General features: G+C 42.6%; 1 protein-coding gene across 2 annotated transcripts in view; it reads right to left on the reverse strand.

Annotated features, from left to right (window-relative positions):
* chchd6a (coiled-coil-helix-coiled-coil-helix domain containing 6a) overlaps window positions 1-17,574 on the reverse strand; it is a 64,001-nt gene extending 46,427 nt beyond the window's left edge. Inside the window, exons 1-4 of one of the 2 annotated variants that reach the window (XM_041846468.2) lie at window positions 17,378-17,574; window positions 15,132-15,228; window positions 5,322-5,430; window positions 4,756-4,900 (exon numbers count right to left, since the gene is read on the reverse strand). In XM_041846468.2, coding sequence (XP_041702402.1) covers window positions 4,756-4,900; window positions 5,322-5,430; window positions 15,132-15,228; window positions 17,378-17,461 — 435 coding nt within the window. In that variant the 5' untranslated portion in view covers window positions 17,462-17,574. The remainder of the gene's footprint in view (window positions 1-4,755; window positions 4,901-5,321; window positions 5,431-15,131; window positions 15,229-17,377) is intronic. The other variant, XM_041846469.2, reaches the window with a different exon arrangement.
* Window positions 17,575-19,868: the final 2,294 nt, after the last annotated feature.

The raw sequence follows: 19,868 nt of genomic DNA on the forward strand, positions 1-19,868 counted from the left end.
CCAATCTATCACACATGACAGGTCACGACAACGAGAGGACAGACAAAACTGTCACCTGGGACTTTTGCCTGTGGACGTCCCCTCAATCTGGTCTGATCGATGTCATATTAACCCTCAACTGGCACAGTTCTTGCCTGTTGTAAACTATTGCATCACAACAGAGCAGACAGCTCTTCACAGCTCTGCTCCTCTCATCCGTTTGCTTCAACCTCTAACAAGGTTTTTGTATGAACGCGAGCCAAAAGCATACATTTGTATGCATCTGAGCCACAGTAATGAAGCAGGCTGCTATATGCCTAAGTAGAGTGGATCTGTTTCTATAAGCGCTGAGCACACAGCTGTTGCAATTTCGAGGAAAACCAATAAAGGGATGTAGTCTGAGTGTATAAGATGCTAGTTTTAGAGACAATAGGCTCCACAGCTGAGGAAATATGAATAATGTAAACGGAAAGGTAAAGATTTCCAATCAAACTAAACATCTGTCGGCTCACACAGCAGCTTGCCACTTCAAATCCCCTATCCATCTTCCACTAGAGGAGAGCTTACTGTGCTTATACAGTAGTAGAGTGCCACTCTACCATCCGTATTCTAATGGAGGTAAATGGCTGAGTCTGCTGGACAGATATCCTTATGAAAATGAGAGCGATTAGGATTTATTGGATTATCTGGGGTGATATCATAACATTTGTCTCTAGCTTTCCTAGGAGAGGGAAATTACACACTTAGGTAGACGAGTGGCCTACTGTAGGCCTTCATGTAGCACATAGACCCTTATCTGGGATATGGAATACTTATACTGCCATCTAGTGTTGAGATGAGGAAGTGTCTAATGGAAATCTTGGCTGGCTGGTATTGGGGGCACTGCCTGCAGTTAACCTTGTCATACATTCACAAAAGCATCAGGTTAACTACATGCTAATGTAGTGGTAACAAAGTTTACAACCACTTAACTCTAAAAGGACATGTCAAAGACAAGGGGACATTAATTTGAAAACATAAAATACATAAATCTGATATTCTGAACATAGCTAAACACGATTTGCTGTAAGGGATAAGATACCATATGGTCGAGCAATAACAAATACAGATCTTGTTACATATGTATTCATGCGGAATGTACTAAGGATTCACAGTGATTCATGTTGTGAGTTGCAATGTGCAAACAGCCCTGAGAAACCATAAATGGCATTTGGTGTGAAACTATCAAAAGCGAAGCTGGGAGGCTGCTAATGAAATGAGCTTTTTAATTGTACAGAGCTGGGAGGGGGAAGAATCCACCGTATGCTAATGTGACTTACCACCCATTTCTGCTGACAGACTGCAAAAGGGCATTCATATGTTTTAAAAGACAAAATCCCTTTAGACCTTTTTCTTCTCTCTTTCTCTCTCTCTCTCTGAAATTAATCTTCTGAAGATTTGCAATTAACAATGAGTATTCATAGGGCGCAGAGCAGCGAGGGCCTTGGCAGATAGAGGAGGAGAGAGGGAGGGAGGAGGAGGTCCAGTGGTTTAGTTGGATGAAGACAAAAGGCCGGAACGAGGGAATAATAAAAGGAGGGTGCTGACGCTCCACTTCACATCCTCCAGTGACTTGGCTTTTAGTGACCTTGGCTGACGCTCGGCGCCAACCCCGACAAAGACAAGAGAAACGCTTTTATCATCTTCCCTCTAATAATAACATCGCTATTCTCTTACACAGTCTGACAAAAGGCACATGAGGGGCTGAACAATGAGCGTAATAGTGTGCTAATGAATTGAGTTGATGCAGAGACCTTTTGTTTGTTTGTCAGAGACAGTGAATCATAGAGACACAGGAGGGGAGTTATTGATTAGACCAGCGGGTCCATGTTCAAATAGTGAACCATCACTAACACCAACAATAGTCCCCCAGGAAATTAGCCTAGAAGTCAAATGATGCTTCATTAACCAGTTACTTCCTTATACTAATCATCAGAGGTATGGACTTGAGTCCAATGACTTGGACTCAACCTAATAGAAAATAAAATAACTTGAGACTTGACTTGGAGCCTCAAGACTCGGGACTCGGCTTTGACCTGAAATTATCTGGCCAGGTTCTGTAATGTTTTGTCTCTCTGGCTGTGTGGATTACTCTCTACACAGCCAGAGACAGCTGCCGCAGCATCGAACTTGCAAAATAAAAAACAGATTGGCTAGTGAAACACACACTCAGCCCTCTGATTGGACCAGCAAACTGTCAATCAACACAGGTCGGGTGAGCTAGCAAACAGATTGATTTTCTGTACAGCTATAGGGTCGGGAGCAGCGCAACCGTCAAATTGTAAGGAGAGATGATTTCCATAAATAAATATGCAGCTCCAAAAATTATTTGTTGATCAAGAATAATAACAGTTTACTTTGCAAGCTCACCAGCAATGGGGCATCAACCAACAATTACTAGCATAGGCATACTGGTCTTTTGGTATGTCAATATTGCTTGAAATTGATCATTTACTTATGAAGCTTGGATTTGGAATTTGTTGTTAAAATTAATTATTACATAAATCAAAATATGTTGTAGACAAAATAATGAACAGGGCTGTCTTGTAGCCTCAATACATGGACAAAGATGTGTAGTTGAACAAGTCACTGCATGTATAGATTTTGTTTTTACTTGACTTGACTTGCTCTTAGAATGCACGACATGGACTTGACTCGAGACTCGACTCGTTCTACTTGGGACTGGACTAGAGACTCTGACTTTGTGACTCGGATAACAGTAACTTGGTCCCACCTCTGCTAATCTTTGATTTTATGTGGACAGACCATAGACATTAAAACCAGTAGATAGTGATAGTTTTCCTATGGAAAACTCCCGATCACGGTGTAAGTGGCGGTAACTAGCAGAGAATCATGGTTGATTTAGTCGTTTTCATCCTGTCTGAGAGAGCCTTCTCATAGCCTGCCAGCCCGTGACAGGTCTGTGTCAGCGCGTGTCCCGGTGTGACGACAAATGTAGTAGTCAGAAGGGATCACTCAAATATCTCGATTTGTAGCGAACGTTAAAATAATTCACAGTGGGGATCGGACTTGATCATTATGAACTAATTTTAGAGCCCAAAACGGCCATCAAAATGTTTTGGTTTGGCCGTTCTGGTGATCGTAATTAGGCTTTTACATAGCAGAGCTTGTGACATCACGCTCTAGACTGGACACTGTGGTCCTGGGACAGACCCTGTCATCAGTAACTGTTAGGGATGCAGATTGGTGGTTAGGGTTTGCCAGAGCTCCAGTTTATCCTGGATCTCTTGGAGTTGAGTCCATTCACAGAGCCATTGAAGCCCAGACCAGAGCCTAGGAGGGCATGTCAAGCAAGGTAGGGCACAATGTAGCCCTGGATGATTCCCCTACAACCCCACAATCTCCTCACTAACGTGGAGGGTCAACCTGCATCATCTCCACTGTAAAGCATAAACTAAACAGGCCATTGGTACCGTATTCAATTAGGATCTTCCATGTAAATCATGTCTCCTTTCACATTTGAGGAGGATGATGTAGGACGGTATACTACTACAGCTGCAGATCAACCAAGGTTAAGGGTTGCCATGGTTACAATCACTGTCATTAATGTCCAGGACATTAATGATGGGGGGGGGGGGCTGCAATTTTCCAGTTACCCCTCCTCTCACTTCAGAGGCCCGGGCTCTGGCGGCTCATTGAGCATTCTCCACACGCTCCCTCTCCAACTAATTTCTATTAGTGTCCGACGTGTGTCTGAGCGAAGATAAGAGACTCCACAACACATCTCTGTGCAGGCTTCCTGAAAGAGGCTACGCGTAAAACACATGTTCCCCTCCTATCTAAAGCCCCAGGAAACTCTCTGGGTCCAATTTACCGCTCACACACTGTAAGATAGCGCAGCCTTGGGAGTGATGAGTGAGGGAGGGAGGAGCGTGGGAGGAGAAGGGGGGTGGGGAGAGAAACAGGGTTAGGTGGAAATTGGTCTAATCCAAAATAAGCAATTTGAGCTCTGTCAAATGTTCTACTTGTGAGAGAAAACTTAACCAGGCTCCTTACTAGCCCGAGGGGACTTGAGGAAGATAACAAACAAATTAATAATTGTTTAATTAATGCAAAGATGTGACAGGAATATGTCATATGTAAATGCATGTACCAGTGCATGTCTGTGCAGTGTGCATGTCTTCATATGACTGCCTGTGGGTGCACCAAGTGTGTGTATGTATACAGCACCTGTTCACACACATTTGCCTGTGTGTATAATGCAGATTGCCAAGGTGAAGCTCAACTGCTGCCTTCAGACTGTTAGAGTGCACTGTTTGTGGTTGTTGTTTTCTTTTGGGGGTGGGGGGCATGAAACATGGACCAGCATCGTCTAAAGCCAATCCATCAGCAATCTAATGTTTCAAGACTGTTATATGGCTCCACCTATGGTATGCTAGTGGACACTGCAATGATTGTGGTTTCAGAGAATGTCCCACACAGATACATGAAGCAACAGAGAAAGATCATGCAAAGTACAGTGGAAAGAAAAAGAAAGTTACCAATGACAGATACTCCAAAAAGCCTGAACACACTGTGGCTCACCAAGATGAGAGAGAGAGACGTTAGATCGACGGGAATACAAGATAAAACAGAGGGACAAAATGAAACAGAGGGAGTGAGACAGAGAAAGAAAGACACAGAGAGAGCTAAAGCTAGAAAGAGAGGAAGACGAAGAGAGTGAGAGAAAGACAGGCAGAGAGAGCTAGAGAGCAAAAGAGAGAGAAAGATATTTACTAGTAGTTTGGCCTTTTCCCTCTCCTGGCGTGATTGAAGCCTCTCTCTGTACAGTGCTTTGCTCATCTCTGTCCTGGCTGCCTCTCTCTCCCGCCGGGCCACCTTCGTTAGCTCCTCCTGAACCACTGTTTGCTGCCGCTCATAACTGAGGAACACACACACCAATGCATTTGTGATCTGACACACTGCATGGAAGACAACTGTCCATCCTTTAATGGTGCCATTCTGTTTTAACTGTGCTATTTACAATAACTACCACATCCACATGTATGACCTGTATGAAAAGTCTACAATAGAAAACAATTAAAAATCAAAAACCATATACATTTTATATTTACCTTCATAAGGGATTACTTTTCACATAACTTGTCATAGTACAGGTGAAAGAAGAAGGTCGATACCAGAAAAATAAACTTCCAAACACTAGTGCTCGTTTGGTCTGCACTGTTTTTGTTTTGGAGCCGATTAAATGAACATTACTGTCATGAGACTTTTACCAGGCCTTTACAAGAGAGTCAGTGTACCTTTTACCCCCCTAGGTAACTGTCTTTCACTCAGAAACCCACCTCTTCTTCAGCTCCTCCTTGGTGTCAGTGTGGGCTGTCTGAGGACTGGGCTGAGGCCGGGGTTGGCGCTGCTGCTGGGTTGGCGATGGACGGGGAGAGGGAGGGGGACCTGCAAACAACAACATTCATCACACCTTTTCTATATACAGTGCATTTGGAATGTATTCCGACCCCTTTACATTTTCCACATTTTGTTACTTTACAGCCATATTCTAAAATTGATTAAATTGTTTTTTCCCCCCTCATCAATCTACACACAATACCCCATAATAACAAAGCAAAAACAGGTTTTTAGAAATGATAGCAAAATAAAGCATTCAGCCCCTTTACTCAGTACTTTGTTGAAACACCTTTGGCAGCAATTACAGCATCGAGTCTTCCTGGGTATGACGCTACAAGCTTGGCACACCTGTATTTGGGGAGTTTCTCCCATTCTTCTCTGCAGATCCTCTCAAGCTCTGTCAGGTTGGATGGGGAGCGTTGCTGCACAGCTATTTTCAGGTCTCTCCAGAGATGTTCGATCGGGTTCAAGTCCGGGCTCTGGCTGGGCAACTCAAGGACAGTCAGAGACTTGTCCCGAAGCCACTCATGCATTGTCTTGGCTGTGTGCTTAGGGTCGTTGTCCTGTTGGAAGGTGAACCTTCGCCCCAGTCTGAGGTCCTGAGCGCTCTGGAGCAGGTTTTCTTCAAAGATCTCTCTGTACTCTGCTCCGTATCTTACCCTCGATCCTGACTACTCTCAGTCCCTGCTGCTGAAAAACATCCCCACAGCATGATGCTGCCACCACCATGCTTCACCGTAGGGATGGTGCCAGGTTTCCTCCAGACGTGACGCTTGCCATTCAGGCCAAAGAATTCAATCTTGGTTTCATCAGACGAGAGAATCTTGTTTCTCATGGTCTGAGAGTCCTTCAGGTGCCTTTTGGCAAACTCCAAGCGGGATGTCATGTGCCTTTTACTGAGGAGTGGCTTCCGTCTGGCCACTCTACCATAAAGGCCTGATTGGTGGAGTGCTGCAGAGATGGTTGTCCTTCTGGAAGGTTCTCTCTGGAGCTCTGTCAGAGTGACAATCGGGTTCTTGGTCACCTCCCTGACCAAGGCCCTTCTCCCCCAATTGCTCAGTTTGGCCGGGCGGCCAGCTCTCGGAAGAGTCTTGGTGGTTCCAAACTTCTTCCATTTAAGAATGATGGAGGCCACTGTGTTCTTGGGGAGCTTCAATGCTGCACAAATGTTTTGGTACCCTTCCCCAGATCTGTGCCTCGACACAATACTGTCTCGGAGCTCTACCGACAATTCCTTCGACCTCATGGCTTGGTTTTTGCTCTCACATGCACTGTTAACTGTGGGACCTTATATAGACAGGTGTGTGCCTTTCCAAATCATGTCCAAATCAATTGAATTTACTACAGGTGGACTCATATCAAGTTGTAGAACCATCTTAAGGATGATCAATGGAAACAGGATGCACCTGAGCTCAATTTCGAGTCTCATAGCAAAGGGTCTGAATACTTACAGTGAGGGAAAAAAGTATTTGATCCCCTGCTGATTTTATACGTTTGCCCACTGATTTTATACGTTTGCCCAAGAAATGATCAGTCTATAATTTTAATGGTAGGTTTATTTGAACAGTGAGAGACAGAATAACAACACAAAAATCCAGAAAAACGCATGTCATAAATGTTATAAATTGATTTGCATTTTAATGAGGGAAATAAGTATTTTACCCCCTCTCAATCAGAAAGATTTCTGGCTCCCAGGTGTCTTTTATACAGGTAACGATCTGAGATTAGGAGCACACTCTGAAAGGGAGTGCTCCTAATCTCAGCTTGTTACCTGTATAAAAGACACCTGTCCACAGAAGCAATCAATCAATCAGATTCCAAACTCTCCACCATGGCCAAGACCAAAGAGCTCTCCAAGGATGTCAGGGACAAGAATGTAGACCTACACAAGGCTGGAATGGGCTACAAGACCATCGCCAAGCAGCTTGGTGAGAAGGTGACAACAGTTGGTGCGATTATTCGCAAATCGAAGAAACACAAAATAACTGTCAATCTCCCTCGGCCTGGGGCTCCATGCAAGATCTCACCTCGTAGAGTTGCAATGATCATGAGAACGGTGAGGAATCAGCCCAGAACTACATGGGAGGATCTTGTCAATGATCTCAAGGCAGCTGGGACCATGGTCACCAAGAAAACAATTGGTAACACACTACGCCATGAAGGACTGAAGTCCTGCAGCGCCCGCAAGGTCCCCCTGCTCAAGAAAGCACATATACAGGGCCGTCTGAAGTTTGCCGATGAACATCTGAATGATTCAGAGGAGAACTGGGTGAAAGTGTTGTGGTCAGATGAGACCAAAATTGAGCTCTTTGGCATCAACTCAACTCGCCGTGTTTGGAGGAGGAGGAATGCTGCCTATGCCCCCTAGAACACCATCCCCACCGTCAAACATAGAGGTGGAAACATTATGCTTTGGGGGTGTTTTTCTGCTAAGGGGACAGGACAACTTCACCGCATCAATGGGACGATGGACGGGGCCATGTACCGTCAAATCTTGGGTGAGAACCTCCTTCCCTCAGCCAGGGCATTGAAAATGGGTCGTGGATGGGTATTCCAGCATGACAATGACCCAAAACACACATTCAAGGCAACAAAGGAGTGGCTCAAGAAGAAGCACATTAAGGTCCTGGAGTGGCCTAGCCAGTCTCCAGACCTTAATCCCATAGAAAATCTGTGGAGGGAGCTGAAGGTTCGAGTTGACAAACATCAGCCTCGAAACCTTAATGACTTGGAGAAGATCTGCAAAGAGGAGTGGGACAAAATCCCTCCTGAGATGTGTGCAAACCTGGTGGCCAACTACAAGAAACATCTGACCTCTGTGATTGCCAACAAGGGTTTTGCCACCAAGTACTAAGTCATGTTTTGCAGAGGGGTCAAATACTTATTTCCCTCATTTAAATGCAAATCAATTTATAACATTTTTTACATGCGTTTTTCTGGATTTTCTTGTTGTTATTCTGTCTCTCACTGTTCAAATAAACCTACCATTAAAATTATAGACTGATCATTTCTTTGTCAGTGGGCAAACGTACAAAATCAGCAGGGGATCAAATACTTTTTTTCCCTCACTGTATGTAAATAAGGCATTTCTAAAAACCTGTTTTCGCTAAGTTATTATGGGGTATAGACCCATGGGCGGCGCACAATTGGTCCATCATCGTCCAAGGTAAGGGAAGGTTTGGCCCGGCAGGGATGTGGGTTCGTTTCCCACGGGGGGCCAGTATGAAGAGAAAAAAAAAGAAAAAAAACAACAACAAAAAAACATGTATGCATTCACTAACTGTAAGTCGCACTGGATAAGAGCGTCTGCTAAATGACTAAAATGTAAATGTAAATGTATTGTGTGTAGATTGATGAGGGGGAAAAAAAATGTGATCAACAAAATGTGGAACAAGGGAATGGGTCTGAATACTTTCCGAATGCACTGTGTGTGTGTGTGTATATATATATACTGTGTATATATATATATATATATATATATATACACAGTATCTCACAAAAGTGAGTACACCCCTCACATTTTTGTAAATATTTGAGTATATCTTTTCATGTGACAACACTGAAGAAATGACACTTTGCTACAATGTAAAGTAGTGAGTGTACAGCTTGTATAACAGTGTAAATTTGCTGTCCCCTCAAAATAACTAAACACACAGCCATTAATGTCTAAACCGCTGGCAACAAAAGTGAGTACACCCTTAAGTGAAGATGTCCAAATTGGGCCAAATTAGCAATTTTCCCTCCCCGGTGTCATGTGACTCGTTAGTGTTACAAGGTCTCAGGTGTGAATGGGGAGCAGGTGTGTTAAATTCGCTCTCACACTCCCTCATACTGGTCATTGGAAGTTCAACATGGCACCTCATGGCAAAGAACTCTCTGAGGATCTGAAAAAAAAGATTTGTTGCTCTACATAAAGATGGCCTGGGCTATAAGAAGATTACCAAGACCCTGAAACTGAGCTGCAGCACGGTGGCCAAGACCATACAGCGGTTTAACAGGACAGGTTCCACTCAGAACAGGCCTTGCCATGGTCGACCAAAGAAGTTGAGTGCACATGCTCAGCGTCATATCCAGAGGTTGTCTTTGGGAAATAGACGTATGAGTTCTACCAGCATTGCTGCAGAGGTTGAAGGGGTGGGGGGTCATCCTGTCAGTGCATAGACCATACGCCGCACACAGCATCAAATTGGTCTGCATGGCTGTCGTCCCAGAAGGAAGTCTCTTCTAAAGATGATGCACAAGAAAGCCCGCAAACAGTTTGCTGAAGACAAGCAGACTAAGGACATGGATTACTGGAACCATGTCCTGTGGTCTGATGAGACCAAGATAAACTTATTTGGTTCAGATGGTGTCAAGCGTGTGTGGCGGCAACCAGGTGAGGAGTACAAAGACAAGTGTGTCTTGCCTACAGTCAAGTGTGGTGGTGGGAGTGTCATGGTCTGGAGCTGCATGAGTGCTGCTGGCACTCTTACTCTATATAGACAAAATATGATGCATTTATGAGTTCTGAGTCCCCCTACCATCTCTGCCTAGCATGTGCACAATAATGTAAAAATATGTACCCACTTCACCCCTACCTACACTACTGGTCAAAAGTTTTAGAACACCTACTCATTCAAGGGTTTTTCTTTATTTGTACTATTTTCTAATCAAAACCATGAAATAGCACATATGGAATCATGTAGTAACCAAAAAAGTGTTAAACAAATATATTAATTTTTTAGATTCATCAAATAGCCACCCTTTGCCTTGATGACAGCTTTGCACACTCTTGGCAATCTCTCAACCAGCTTCATGAGGTAGTCACCTGAAATGCATTTCAATTAACAGGTGTGTCTTCTTAAAAGTTAATTTGTGGAATTTCTTTCCTTCTTAATACATTTGAGCCAATCAGTTGTGTTGTGACAAGGTAGAGGGGTATACAGAAGATAGCCCTATTTGGTAAAATACCAAGTCCATATTATGGCAAGAACAGCTCAAATAAGCAAAGTGAAACGACAGTCCATCATTACTTTAAGACATGAAGGTCAGTCAACACGGAACATTTCAAGAACTTTGAAAGTTTCTTAAAGTGCAGTCGTTAAAAACATCAAGCGCTATGATGAAACTGGCTTTCATGAGGGCCGCCACAGGAATGGAAGACCCAGAGTTACCTCTGCTGCAGAGGATAAGTTCATTAGAGTTACCAGCCTCAAAAATTGCAACCCAAATAAATGCGTCACAGAGTTCAAGTAACAGACACACCTCAACATCAACTGTTCAGAGGAGACTGTGTGAATCCGGCCTTCATGGTCGAACTGCTGCAAAGAAACCACTACTAAAAGGACACCAATAAGAAGAAGAGACTTGCTTGGGCCAAGAAACATGAGCAATGGACATTAGACCGGTGGAAATGTGTCCTTTGGTCTGATGAGTCCAAATTGGAGATTTTTGGTTCCAACCTCTGTATGTTTGTGAGACCCGGTGTGGGTGAACGGATGATCTCCGCATGTGTATGTCCCACCGTGAAGCATGGAGGAGGAGGTGTTATGGTGTGGGGGTGCTTTGCTGGTGACACTGTCTGTGATTTATTTAGAATTCAAGGCACACTTAACCAGCATGGCTACCACAGCATTCTGCAGCGATAAGCCATCCCATCTGGTTTGGGCTTAGTGGGACTATCATATGTTTTTCAACAGGACAATCAACCAACACACCTCCAGGCTGTGTAAGGGCTATTTTACCAAGGAGGAGTGTGATGGAATGCCGCATCAGATGACCTGGCCTCCACAATCCCCGACCTCAACCAAATTGAGATGGTTTGGGATGAGTCAGACCGCAGAGTGAAGGAAAAGCAGCCAACAAGTGCTCAGCATATGTGGGAACTCCTTCAAGACTGTTGGAAAAGCATTCCAGGTGAAGCTGGTTGAGAGAATGGCAAGAGTGTGCAAAGCTGTCATCAAGGCAAAGGGTGGCTATTTGAAGAATCTCAAATATAAAATATATTTTGATTAGTTTAACACTTTTTTGGTTACTACATGATTCCATATGTATTATTTCATAGTTTTGATGTAGAAAATATTAAAAATAAAGAATGGTGTTCTAAAACTTTTCACCGGTAGTGTATATGTACATGTTTACCTCAGTTACCTTGTACCCCTGCACATCAACTCAGTCCTGGTACCGGGTGTGTATAGCCAAGTTATCCTGCACATCAACTCAGTCCTGGTACCAGGTGTGTATAGCCAAGTTATCCTTACTCATTGTGTATTTAATCCTCGTTTTATCATCTTTCCATTGTTGTTCTATTTTTCTCTCTGCATTGTTGGGAAGGGCCCGTAAGTAAGCATTTCACTGTTAGTCTACACCTATTGTGTACGAAACAAGTGGCAAATCAAATTTGGTTTGACACATATAATCCAAAAAGTAAAATGAAGAAAAAAACAATCAATTAAGAAATAATCAGAGCGAGATTAAAGAAATACAAGCTGAAATAAATAATTATCTCTACTATAATTCTGACATTTCACATTCTTAAAATATAGTGGTGATCCTAACTGACCTAAGACAGGGAATATTTACTAGGAATTGTGAAAAACTGAGTTTAAATGTATTTGGCTAAGGTGTATGTAAACATCCGACTTCAACTTTATTGAAATGTCAGAATAATAGTAGAGAGAGTTATTTATTTCAGCTTTTATTTCTTTCATCACATTCCCAGTGGGTCAGAAGTTTACATACACTCAATTAGTATTTGGTATTTGGTAGCATTGCCTTTAAATTGTTTAACTTGGGTCAAACGTTTTGGGTAGCCTTCCACAAACTTCCCACAATAAATTGGGTGAATTTTGGCCCATTCCTCCTGACAGAGCTGGTGTAACTGAGTCAGGTTTGTAGGCCTCCTTGCTCGCACACATTTTCTATAGGATTGAGGTCATTGGCCACTCCAATACCTTGACTTTGTTGTCCATAAGCCATTTTGCCACAACTTTGGAAGTATGCTTGGGGTTATTGTCCATTTGGAAGACCCATTTGCGACCAAGCTTTAACTTCCTGACTGATGTCTTGAGATGTTGCTTCAATATATCCACATCATTTCCCTTCCTGATGATGCCATCTGTTTTGTGAAGTGCACCAGTCCCTCCTGCAGCAAAGCACCCCCACAGCATGATGCTGCCACCCCCGTGCTTCACGGTTGGGATGGTGTTCTTCGGCTTGCAACTGCCCCCTTTTTCCTCCAAACCTAACGATGGTCATTATGGCCAAACAGTTCTATTTGTGTTTCATCAGACTAGAGGATATTTCTCCAAAAAGTACAATATTTTTCCCCATGTGCAGTTGCAAAACGTAGTATGTCTTTTCTATGGCGGTTTTGGAGCAGTGGCTTCATCCTTGCTGAGCGGCCTTTCAGGTTATGTCGATATAGGACTTGTTTTACTGTAGATATAGATACTTTTGTACCTGTTTTCTCCAGCATCTCCACAAGGTCATTTACTGTTGTTCTGGGATTGATTTGCACTTTATCTCTTGGAGACACTTGCATACTATTGTTTGTACAGGTGAACGTGGTACCTTCAGGCGTTTGGAAATTGCTCCCAAGGATGAACCAAACTTGTGGAGGTCTACACATTTTTTTCTGAGGTCTTGGCTGACTTCCAATTGACTCAAATGATGTCAATTAGCCTATCAGAAGCTTCTAAAGCCATGAAATCGTTTTTCTGGAATTTTGGTGTTTATACTTGCATACTATTGTTTGTACAGGTGAACGTGGTACCTTCAGGCATTTGGAAATTGCTCCCAAGGATGAACCAAACCATGAAATCGTTTTTCTGGAATTTTCCAAGCTGTTTAAAGGCACAGTCAACTTAGTGTATGTAAACTTCTGACCCACTGGAATTGTGATACAGTGAATTATAAGTGAAATAATCTGTCTGTAAACAATTGTTGGAAAAATTACTTGTGTCATGCACAAAGTAGATGTCCTAACTGACTTGCCAAAACTATAGTTTGTTAACAAGAAATGTGTGGAGTGGTTGAAAAACAAGTTATAATGACTCCAACCTAAGTGTAAACATCCAACTTCAACTGATATATATACACACACACACACACAGTGTATTCGGAAAGTATTCAGACCCGTTCCCCTTTTCCACATTTTGTTACGTTACAGCCTTATTCTAAAATGGATTCAATTAATTTTTTTCCTCATCAATCTACACACAATACCCCATAATAACTTAGCGAAAACAGCTTTTTAGAAATGCCTTATTTACATACGTTTTCAAACCCTTTGCTATGAGACTCGAAATTGAGCTCAGGTGCATCCTGTTTCCATTGATCATTCTTAAGATGGTTCTACAACTTGATGAGTCCACCTGTGGTAAATTAAATGTATTGGACATGATTTGGAAAGGCACACACCTGTCTATATAAGGTCCCACAGTCGACAGTGGATGTCAGAGCAAAAACCAAGCCATGAGGTCGAAGGAATTGTCCGTAGAGCTCCGAGACAGGATTGTGTCAAGGCACAGATCTGGGGAAGGGTACCAAAAAATGTCTGCAGCATTGAAGGTCCCCAAGAACACAGTGGCCTCCATCATTCTTAAATGGAAAAAGTTTGGAACCACCAATACTTTTTCGAGAGCTGGCCGCCCGGCCAAACTGAGCAATCGGGGGAGAAGGGTCTTGGTCAGGGAGGTGACCAAGAACCTGATGGTCACTCTGACAGAGCTCCAGAGCTCCTCTGTGGAGATGAGAGAACCTTCCAGAAGGACAATCATCTCTGTAGCACTCCACCAATCAGGCCTTTATGGTAGAGTGGCCAGACGGAAGCCACTCCTCAGTAAAAGGCACATGAAAGCCCACTTGGAGTTTGCCAAAAGGCACCTAAAGGACTCTCCGAAGATCAGAAACAAAATGATCTGGTCTGATGAAACCAAGATTGAACTCTTTGCCTGGTGGTGGCAGCATCATGCTGTGGGGGTGTTCTTCAGTGGCAGGGACTGGGAGACTAGTAAGGATCGAGGGAAAGATGAACGGAGCAAAGTACAGCGAGATCTTTGATGAAAACCTGCTCCAGAGCGCTCAGGACCTCAGACTGGGGTGAAGGTTAATCTTCTAACAGGACAACGACCCATAGCAAACAGCCAAGACAACGCAGGAGTGGCTTCGGGACAAGTCTCTGAATGTCCTTAAGTGGCCCAGCCAGAGCCCGGACTTGAACCCGATCGAACATCTCTGGAGAGACCTGAAAATAGCTGTGCAGCAACGCTCCCCATCCAACCTGACAGAGCTTGAGAGGATCTGCAGAGAAGAAACTCCCCAAATACAGGTTATGCCAAGCTTGTAGCGTCATACCCAAGAAGACTCGATGCTGTAATCACTGCCAAAGGTGCTTCAACAAAGTACTGAGTAAAGGGTCTGAATACTTATGTAAATGTGATATTTATTTAATTTTTAATAAATTAGCAAACATTTCTATAAACCTGTTTTTGCTTTTTCATTATGGGGTATTGTGTGTAGATTGATGACGGAAAAAAACTATTCAATCAATTTTAGAATAACAATGTGGAAAAAGTAAAGCGGTCCGAATATTTTCCGAAGGCACTGTATGTCCTTGGTGTATTATTCTGACCAGTTAGTGACACACTTTACTTACTCTGGCCAATGAGGCTGTAAATTCGACTCTCAAAACCCACTTACTTGTGTGAAACAGATTTATAATCAGCTATTGCATAAAGAGTTGAGCAGGAGGTGGTAGATTAACTTACTTTCTTTCTTGGGGCTGGTGGGGGGCGGTGGTTTGATGTCCGCTGTTTGGTTGGCAGGACCTGTACCCCTCATCCTCTGGAGAACATCTTCTGACAGCTGAACACAACAGTGACGAGAGGAAGATTAGCATTAAGGCTAACATATCTCCGAAAACACTCAGAATTATTTTGTTATTTTTCAGTAACCTCTTTATTGACAATTTATAAAGGATTTGTAAAGGGTTTTTCAGTAGTTGTACATCAAATCATTTTGAAAAATGTGTTAGCCTACAGGTCACTGTTCATTACTGATTTATAAACAATCTCAAAGCATTACTACAAACTACTCTTAAAACCATTGTATGCCATAATCAAACTCTATTCACTAGTTGACAATGACATTGTGTTGATATCGTATAGAAAATAAGAGAAACTGATCAATAGCAAGAAGATACTGTTAAATTGCAACGTCTACTCTAGACTAAACTCCCCGTGGGGCAGACAGCAGGTGCAAAGGTTCAACAGTCTGCAACGAGTGTGTATGCCCAGCTAAGCAAGGCACAATATTTTCAAATTCCATGTCATTTCAGCAAGCAATGACACCCACCATCTCAGATTGTTCTGAAATCGTTTCTGTAGTTAGAAAGATGTACAATTGGCATTCCTGAAACATTATTTTGTTGACATTTGATTTGATCTCTGAGATATTAAGATAATTGATTGCACCCAAATTGACCATTTTAATTTATAGGATTCTGATAATATTCAATAAATATAGTACCCAACATCTGCTTTGGATGAAACTTCTTCCTACCAATGTGTAAGTCATGAGGAATAACTTTTATTTATTTTTTTAAGCCACCCACGGACAAATCTCACCCCAACAACCAGTATACAGTATCAGTTCTCTATGTCTGACAAGTGTATGAAGCTGTGGTTTGGAATATTGCTTATTCATACTATCTAATGTATATTAAGCTATCCCTAGACAAGTTGAAATATCGTCACGCCTAGAACAGCCACCAGGCTTCCATCATAAGGGTACATTTTTTGTTAGAAAAAAAAAAGAATTATAGGGTTTGGTCAAACTAATCCAGTCAGAATCGTACTCTGGAAAAACAGACACGCTGGGGTAATAATTACATAATCAACATTCTATAGTAGCTAATACAAGTCCCGTGCGAATAGGGCTTTTGTTAAAAAAAATGGGTCACGGCGCTTTCCATTACATGCTGCCTAGACCGGGCATGGGCGTGCGTCCGCGTCCGCGTGCGCATGTTGATTTTGTCCATCCACACCAGACGCGATCAGGACACGCAGGTTGAAATATCAAAACGCACTCTGAACCAACTATATTCATTTGGGGACAGGTCTGTCACGACTTCCGCCGAGGCAAATTTTATTGGCCATATACCACTGCTTAAATCATCTCTCCTCTGTCAGTCTTCTTCTGTGGACGTTATATGGCGGTTGGCAACCAACTTTAAGGTGCATTACCACCTCCACGAACTGGACTGGAGTGTGGACCCCAGTTCATTTTTCAATCACCCACGTGGGTATATACTCATAAAAACCAATGAGGAGATAGGAGAGGCGGGACTTGCAGCGCGTCAATCTTAAAAAATAGAACCAAGTTCTATTTTAGCGCCTGGAGGTACGCAGACGCTCGTTGATGCGCTCGAGCAGTTTGGATGAAATTATTGAATAACATGTATGTGTAAATGTATTTTGCAACGCTCGCGTTACGGTGTGGCCAGCATGTTAGTATGCATGATCCTGACTGCAGATGACTGGCTAGTCACTAGCTGGCTACCATACCCAATCGGTTTATAGTATAAACCACTAGAACAGTAGGCCTCGAGATTATGTCTAGTTAGCTAACATGGCTGTGATGACCGGTTTCTTCTACACACACTCGCCTAAAGGGCTCATTTTCCATGACCACGTATGTTCTAGCTAGCTAACATTATTAACGTTAGGTAACCTCGCCCAGTTCATACAAGGTGACAGACGTATTAGGGAGTGGCATGGCTGCGCTAGTTTTGCAGCATCACTCACTACATGTAGCTAGCATCTTTTCACAGCCAGTGGACCAAAGACTATCGTACCAGTTAGACAAATAGCTATTAAATTGAAACATTGGTCTAACGCTAGTGACACATTTGAATACCACCTTGCTAACGTTAGTGTAATACCTAGCTAGCTACTGTAGGTAGCAATAGCTATAACTAGATACTTAGAATTATGATAGCAGCCAGTAATGTTACCTTTACTCCACGAAGAACCCGTACTCTGTCCTCATCATCCACTCCAAAAGACACTTTCCTGGTCGCACTCTGACCGGATCCCATCTCTATCGTCCAAATATTCTTCCAAATGGTAGAAACGGGTGTTCACGTCACCAGCGTGTTGACAGCTATTTTGACCAATATTTTGACAGATTGAATCTCTGCAGGCGAACGAATCATACGAATGTGCATATAAATGGATGGGTTAGTATTCTCGAACGCCATTGGAGAATAATATGCTGTGATCCAATGGAATTTTAGGATGTTCGAGATGCTACCGAAAGGTTGATGGGAAATGTAGTTGAATTTGGTTTAATGAGATTTCCGATGTCATTTGTCAGTAGAGGGCACTGTGCACAACGTTTTGCAAAATACGCAGGCCATGAGCTGTCAAACCAATAAATATTGTTTTGTGGGGCAAGAGATGTTGGAAGACAGAAACCAGCGTGTCATCGAGTGGCACCTACTTCATAATTTATTTATTTAACCTTTATTTTATCAGGGAGTCATGCTGAGAACAAGGTCTTTATTTTATTTTATAGATGAGCCCTGAATTACATAAATTACAGAAAATACACACATGAAAATATAAATACAAAATGCAAGCAGAAAGAAAGAAAAATAAGGTCATAAAAAACAAACACATTAATCAGCAATAAGGTCCTCAGTCAGCTTTCTGAATTGCCCTAGAGGCACCAGAACATAACATTTAAGAACATTTTGAAGATTGTAACACAAATAAGGTGCAAGAAAGGAAAATCAGCTTTTAGTTAACTCATTAGAGACCAAAGGAATTTCCAGAGTTAGCCATCCCTGAGACAGGGTGTGGTGATTTGTATGGGACAGTGGGACTTTTTGTAAAAGGGCTTTCATAAGGAAAGCGGCAGGTAGCTTAGTGGTTAAGAGCGTTGTGCCAGTAACCGAAAGGTCGCTGGTTCAAAACCCCAAACCGACTAGGTGAAAAATCTGTTGATGTGCCCTTGAGCAAGGCACTTAACCCTAATTGCTCCTGTAAGTCGCTCTGGATAAGAGCATCTGCTAAATGAGTAAAATAAGGATGAATGTCTGTTTTGCTTTTCTGAAATCAACAGTGGACATTGAGGCGACCATAGATTAACAATCAAATGTGATTATTCTTTATTGGTAGTGTTTGTACATTGTAGCCTTAGGACAATCACTAGCATGTCCCTTTAAGAGATTATTATTGCCTGCCAGGTCCTTTAGTGTGAGAAATGTAAAGTGAACAAAAATATAAACGCAACATGCAACAATTTCAAAGATTTTTCTGAGTTACAGTTCATATAAGGAAATCAGTCAATTGAAATTTTTTTATTTATTTTTTATTTCACCTTTATTTAACCAGGTAAGCCAGTTGAGAACAGGTTCTCATTTACAACTGCGACCTGGCCAAGATAAAGCAAAGTAGTGCAATAAAAACAACACAGAGTTACATATGGGGTAAAAAATATAAAGTCAGAAATACAACAGAAAATATATATACAGTGTGTGCAAATGTAGCAAGTTATGGAGGTAAGGCAATAAATAGGCTATAGTGCAGAATAATTACAATAGTATTAACACTGGAATGCTAGATGTGCAAGAGATTATGTGCAAATAGAGATACTGGGGTGCAAAAGAGCAAAATAAATAACAATATAGGGATGAGGTAGTTGGGTGGGCTAATTTCAGATGGGCTGTGTACAGGTGCAGTGATCGGTAAGGTGCTCTGACAACTGATGCTTAAAGTTATTGAGGGAGATAAGAGTCTCCAGCTTCAGAGACTTTTGCAATTCGTTCCAGTCATTGGCAGCAGAGAACTGGAAGGAATGGCGGCCAAAGGAGGTGTTGGCTTTGGGAATGACCAGTGAGATATACCTGCTGGAGCGCAGACTACGGGTGGGTGCTGCTATGGTGACCAATGAGCTAAGATAAGGCGGGGATTTGCCTAGCAGTGATTTATAGATGGCCTGGAGCCAGTGGGTTTGACGACGAACATGTAGTGAGGACCAGCCAACAAGAGCGTACAGGTCACAGTGGTGGGTAGTGTATGGGGCTTTGGAGACAAAACGGATGGCACTGTGATAGACTACATCCAATTTGCTGAGTAGAGTGTTGGAGGCTATTTTGTAAATTACATCGCCGAAGTCAAGGATCGGTAGGATAGTCAGTTTTACGAGGGCATGTTTGGCAGCATGAGTGAAGGAGGCTTTATTGCGAAATAAATTCATTAGGCCCTAATCTATGGATTTCACATGACTGGGCAGGGGCGCAGCCATGGGTGGGCCTGGGAGGGCATAGGCCCACCCACTTGGGAGCCAGGCCCAGCTAATCAGAATGAGTTTTTCCCCACAAAAGGGCTTTATTACAGACAGAAATAGTCCTCTGCAGCTTCTTCATATGCCACACTTGTCAGGTGGATGGATTATCTTGACAAAGGATACAATGCTCACTAACAGGGATGTAAACAAAT

This window comes from Coregonus clupeaformis, chromosome 24, assembly GCF_020615455.1.
Source record: "Coregonus clupeaformis isolate EN_2021a chromosome 24, ASM2061545v1, whole genome shotgun sequence".
In the NCBI taxonomy this organism is placed as follows: domain Eukaryota; kingdom Metazoa; phylum Chordata; class Actinopteri; order Salmoniformes; family Salmonidae; genus Coregonus; species Coregonus clupeaformis.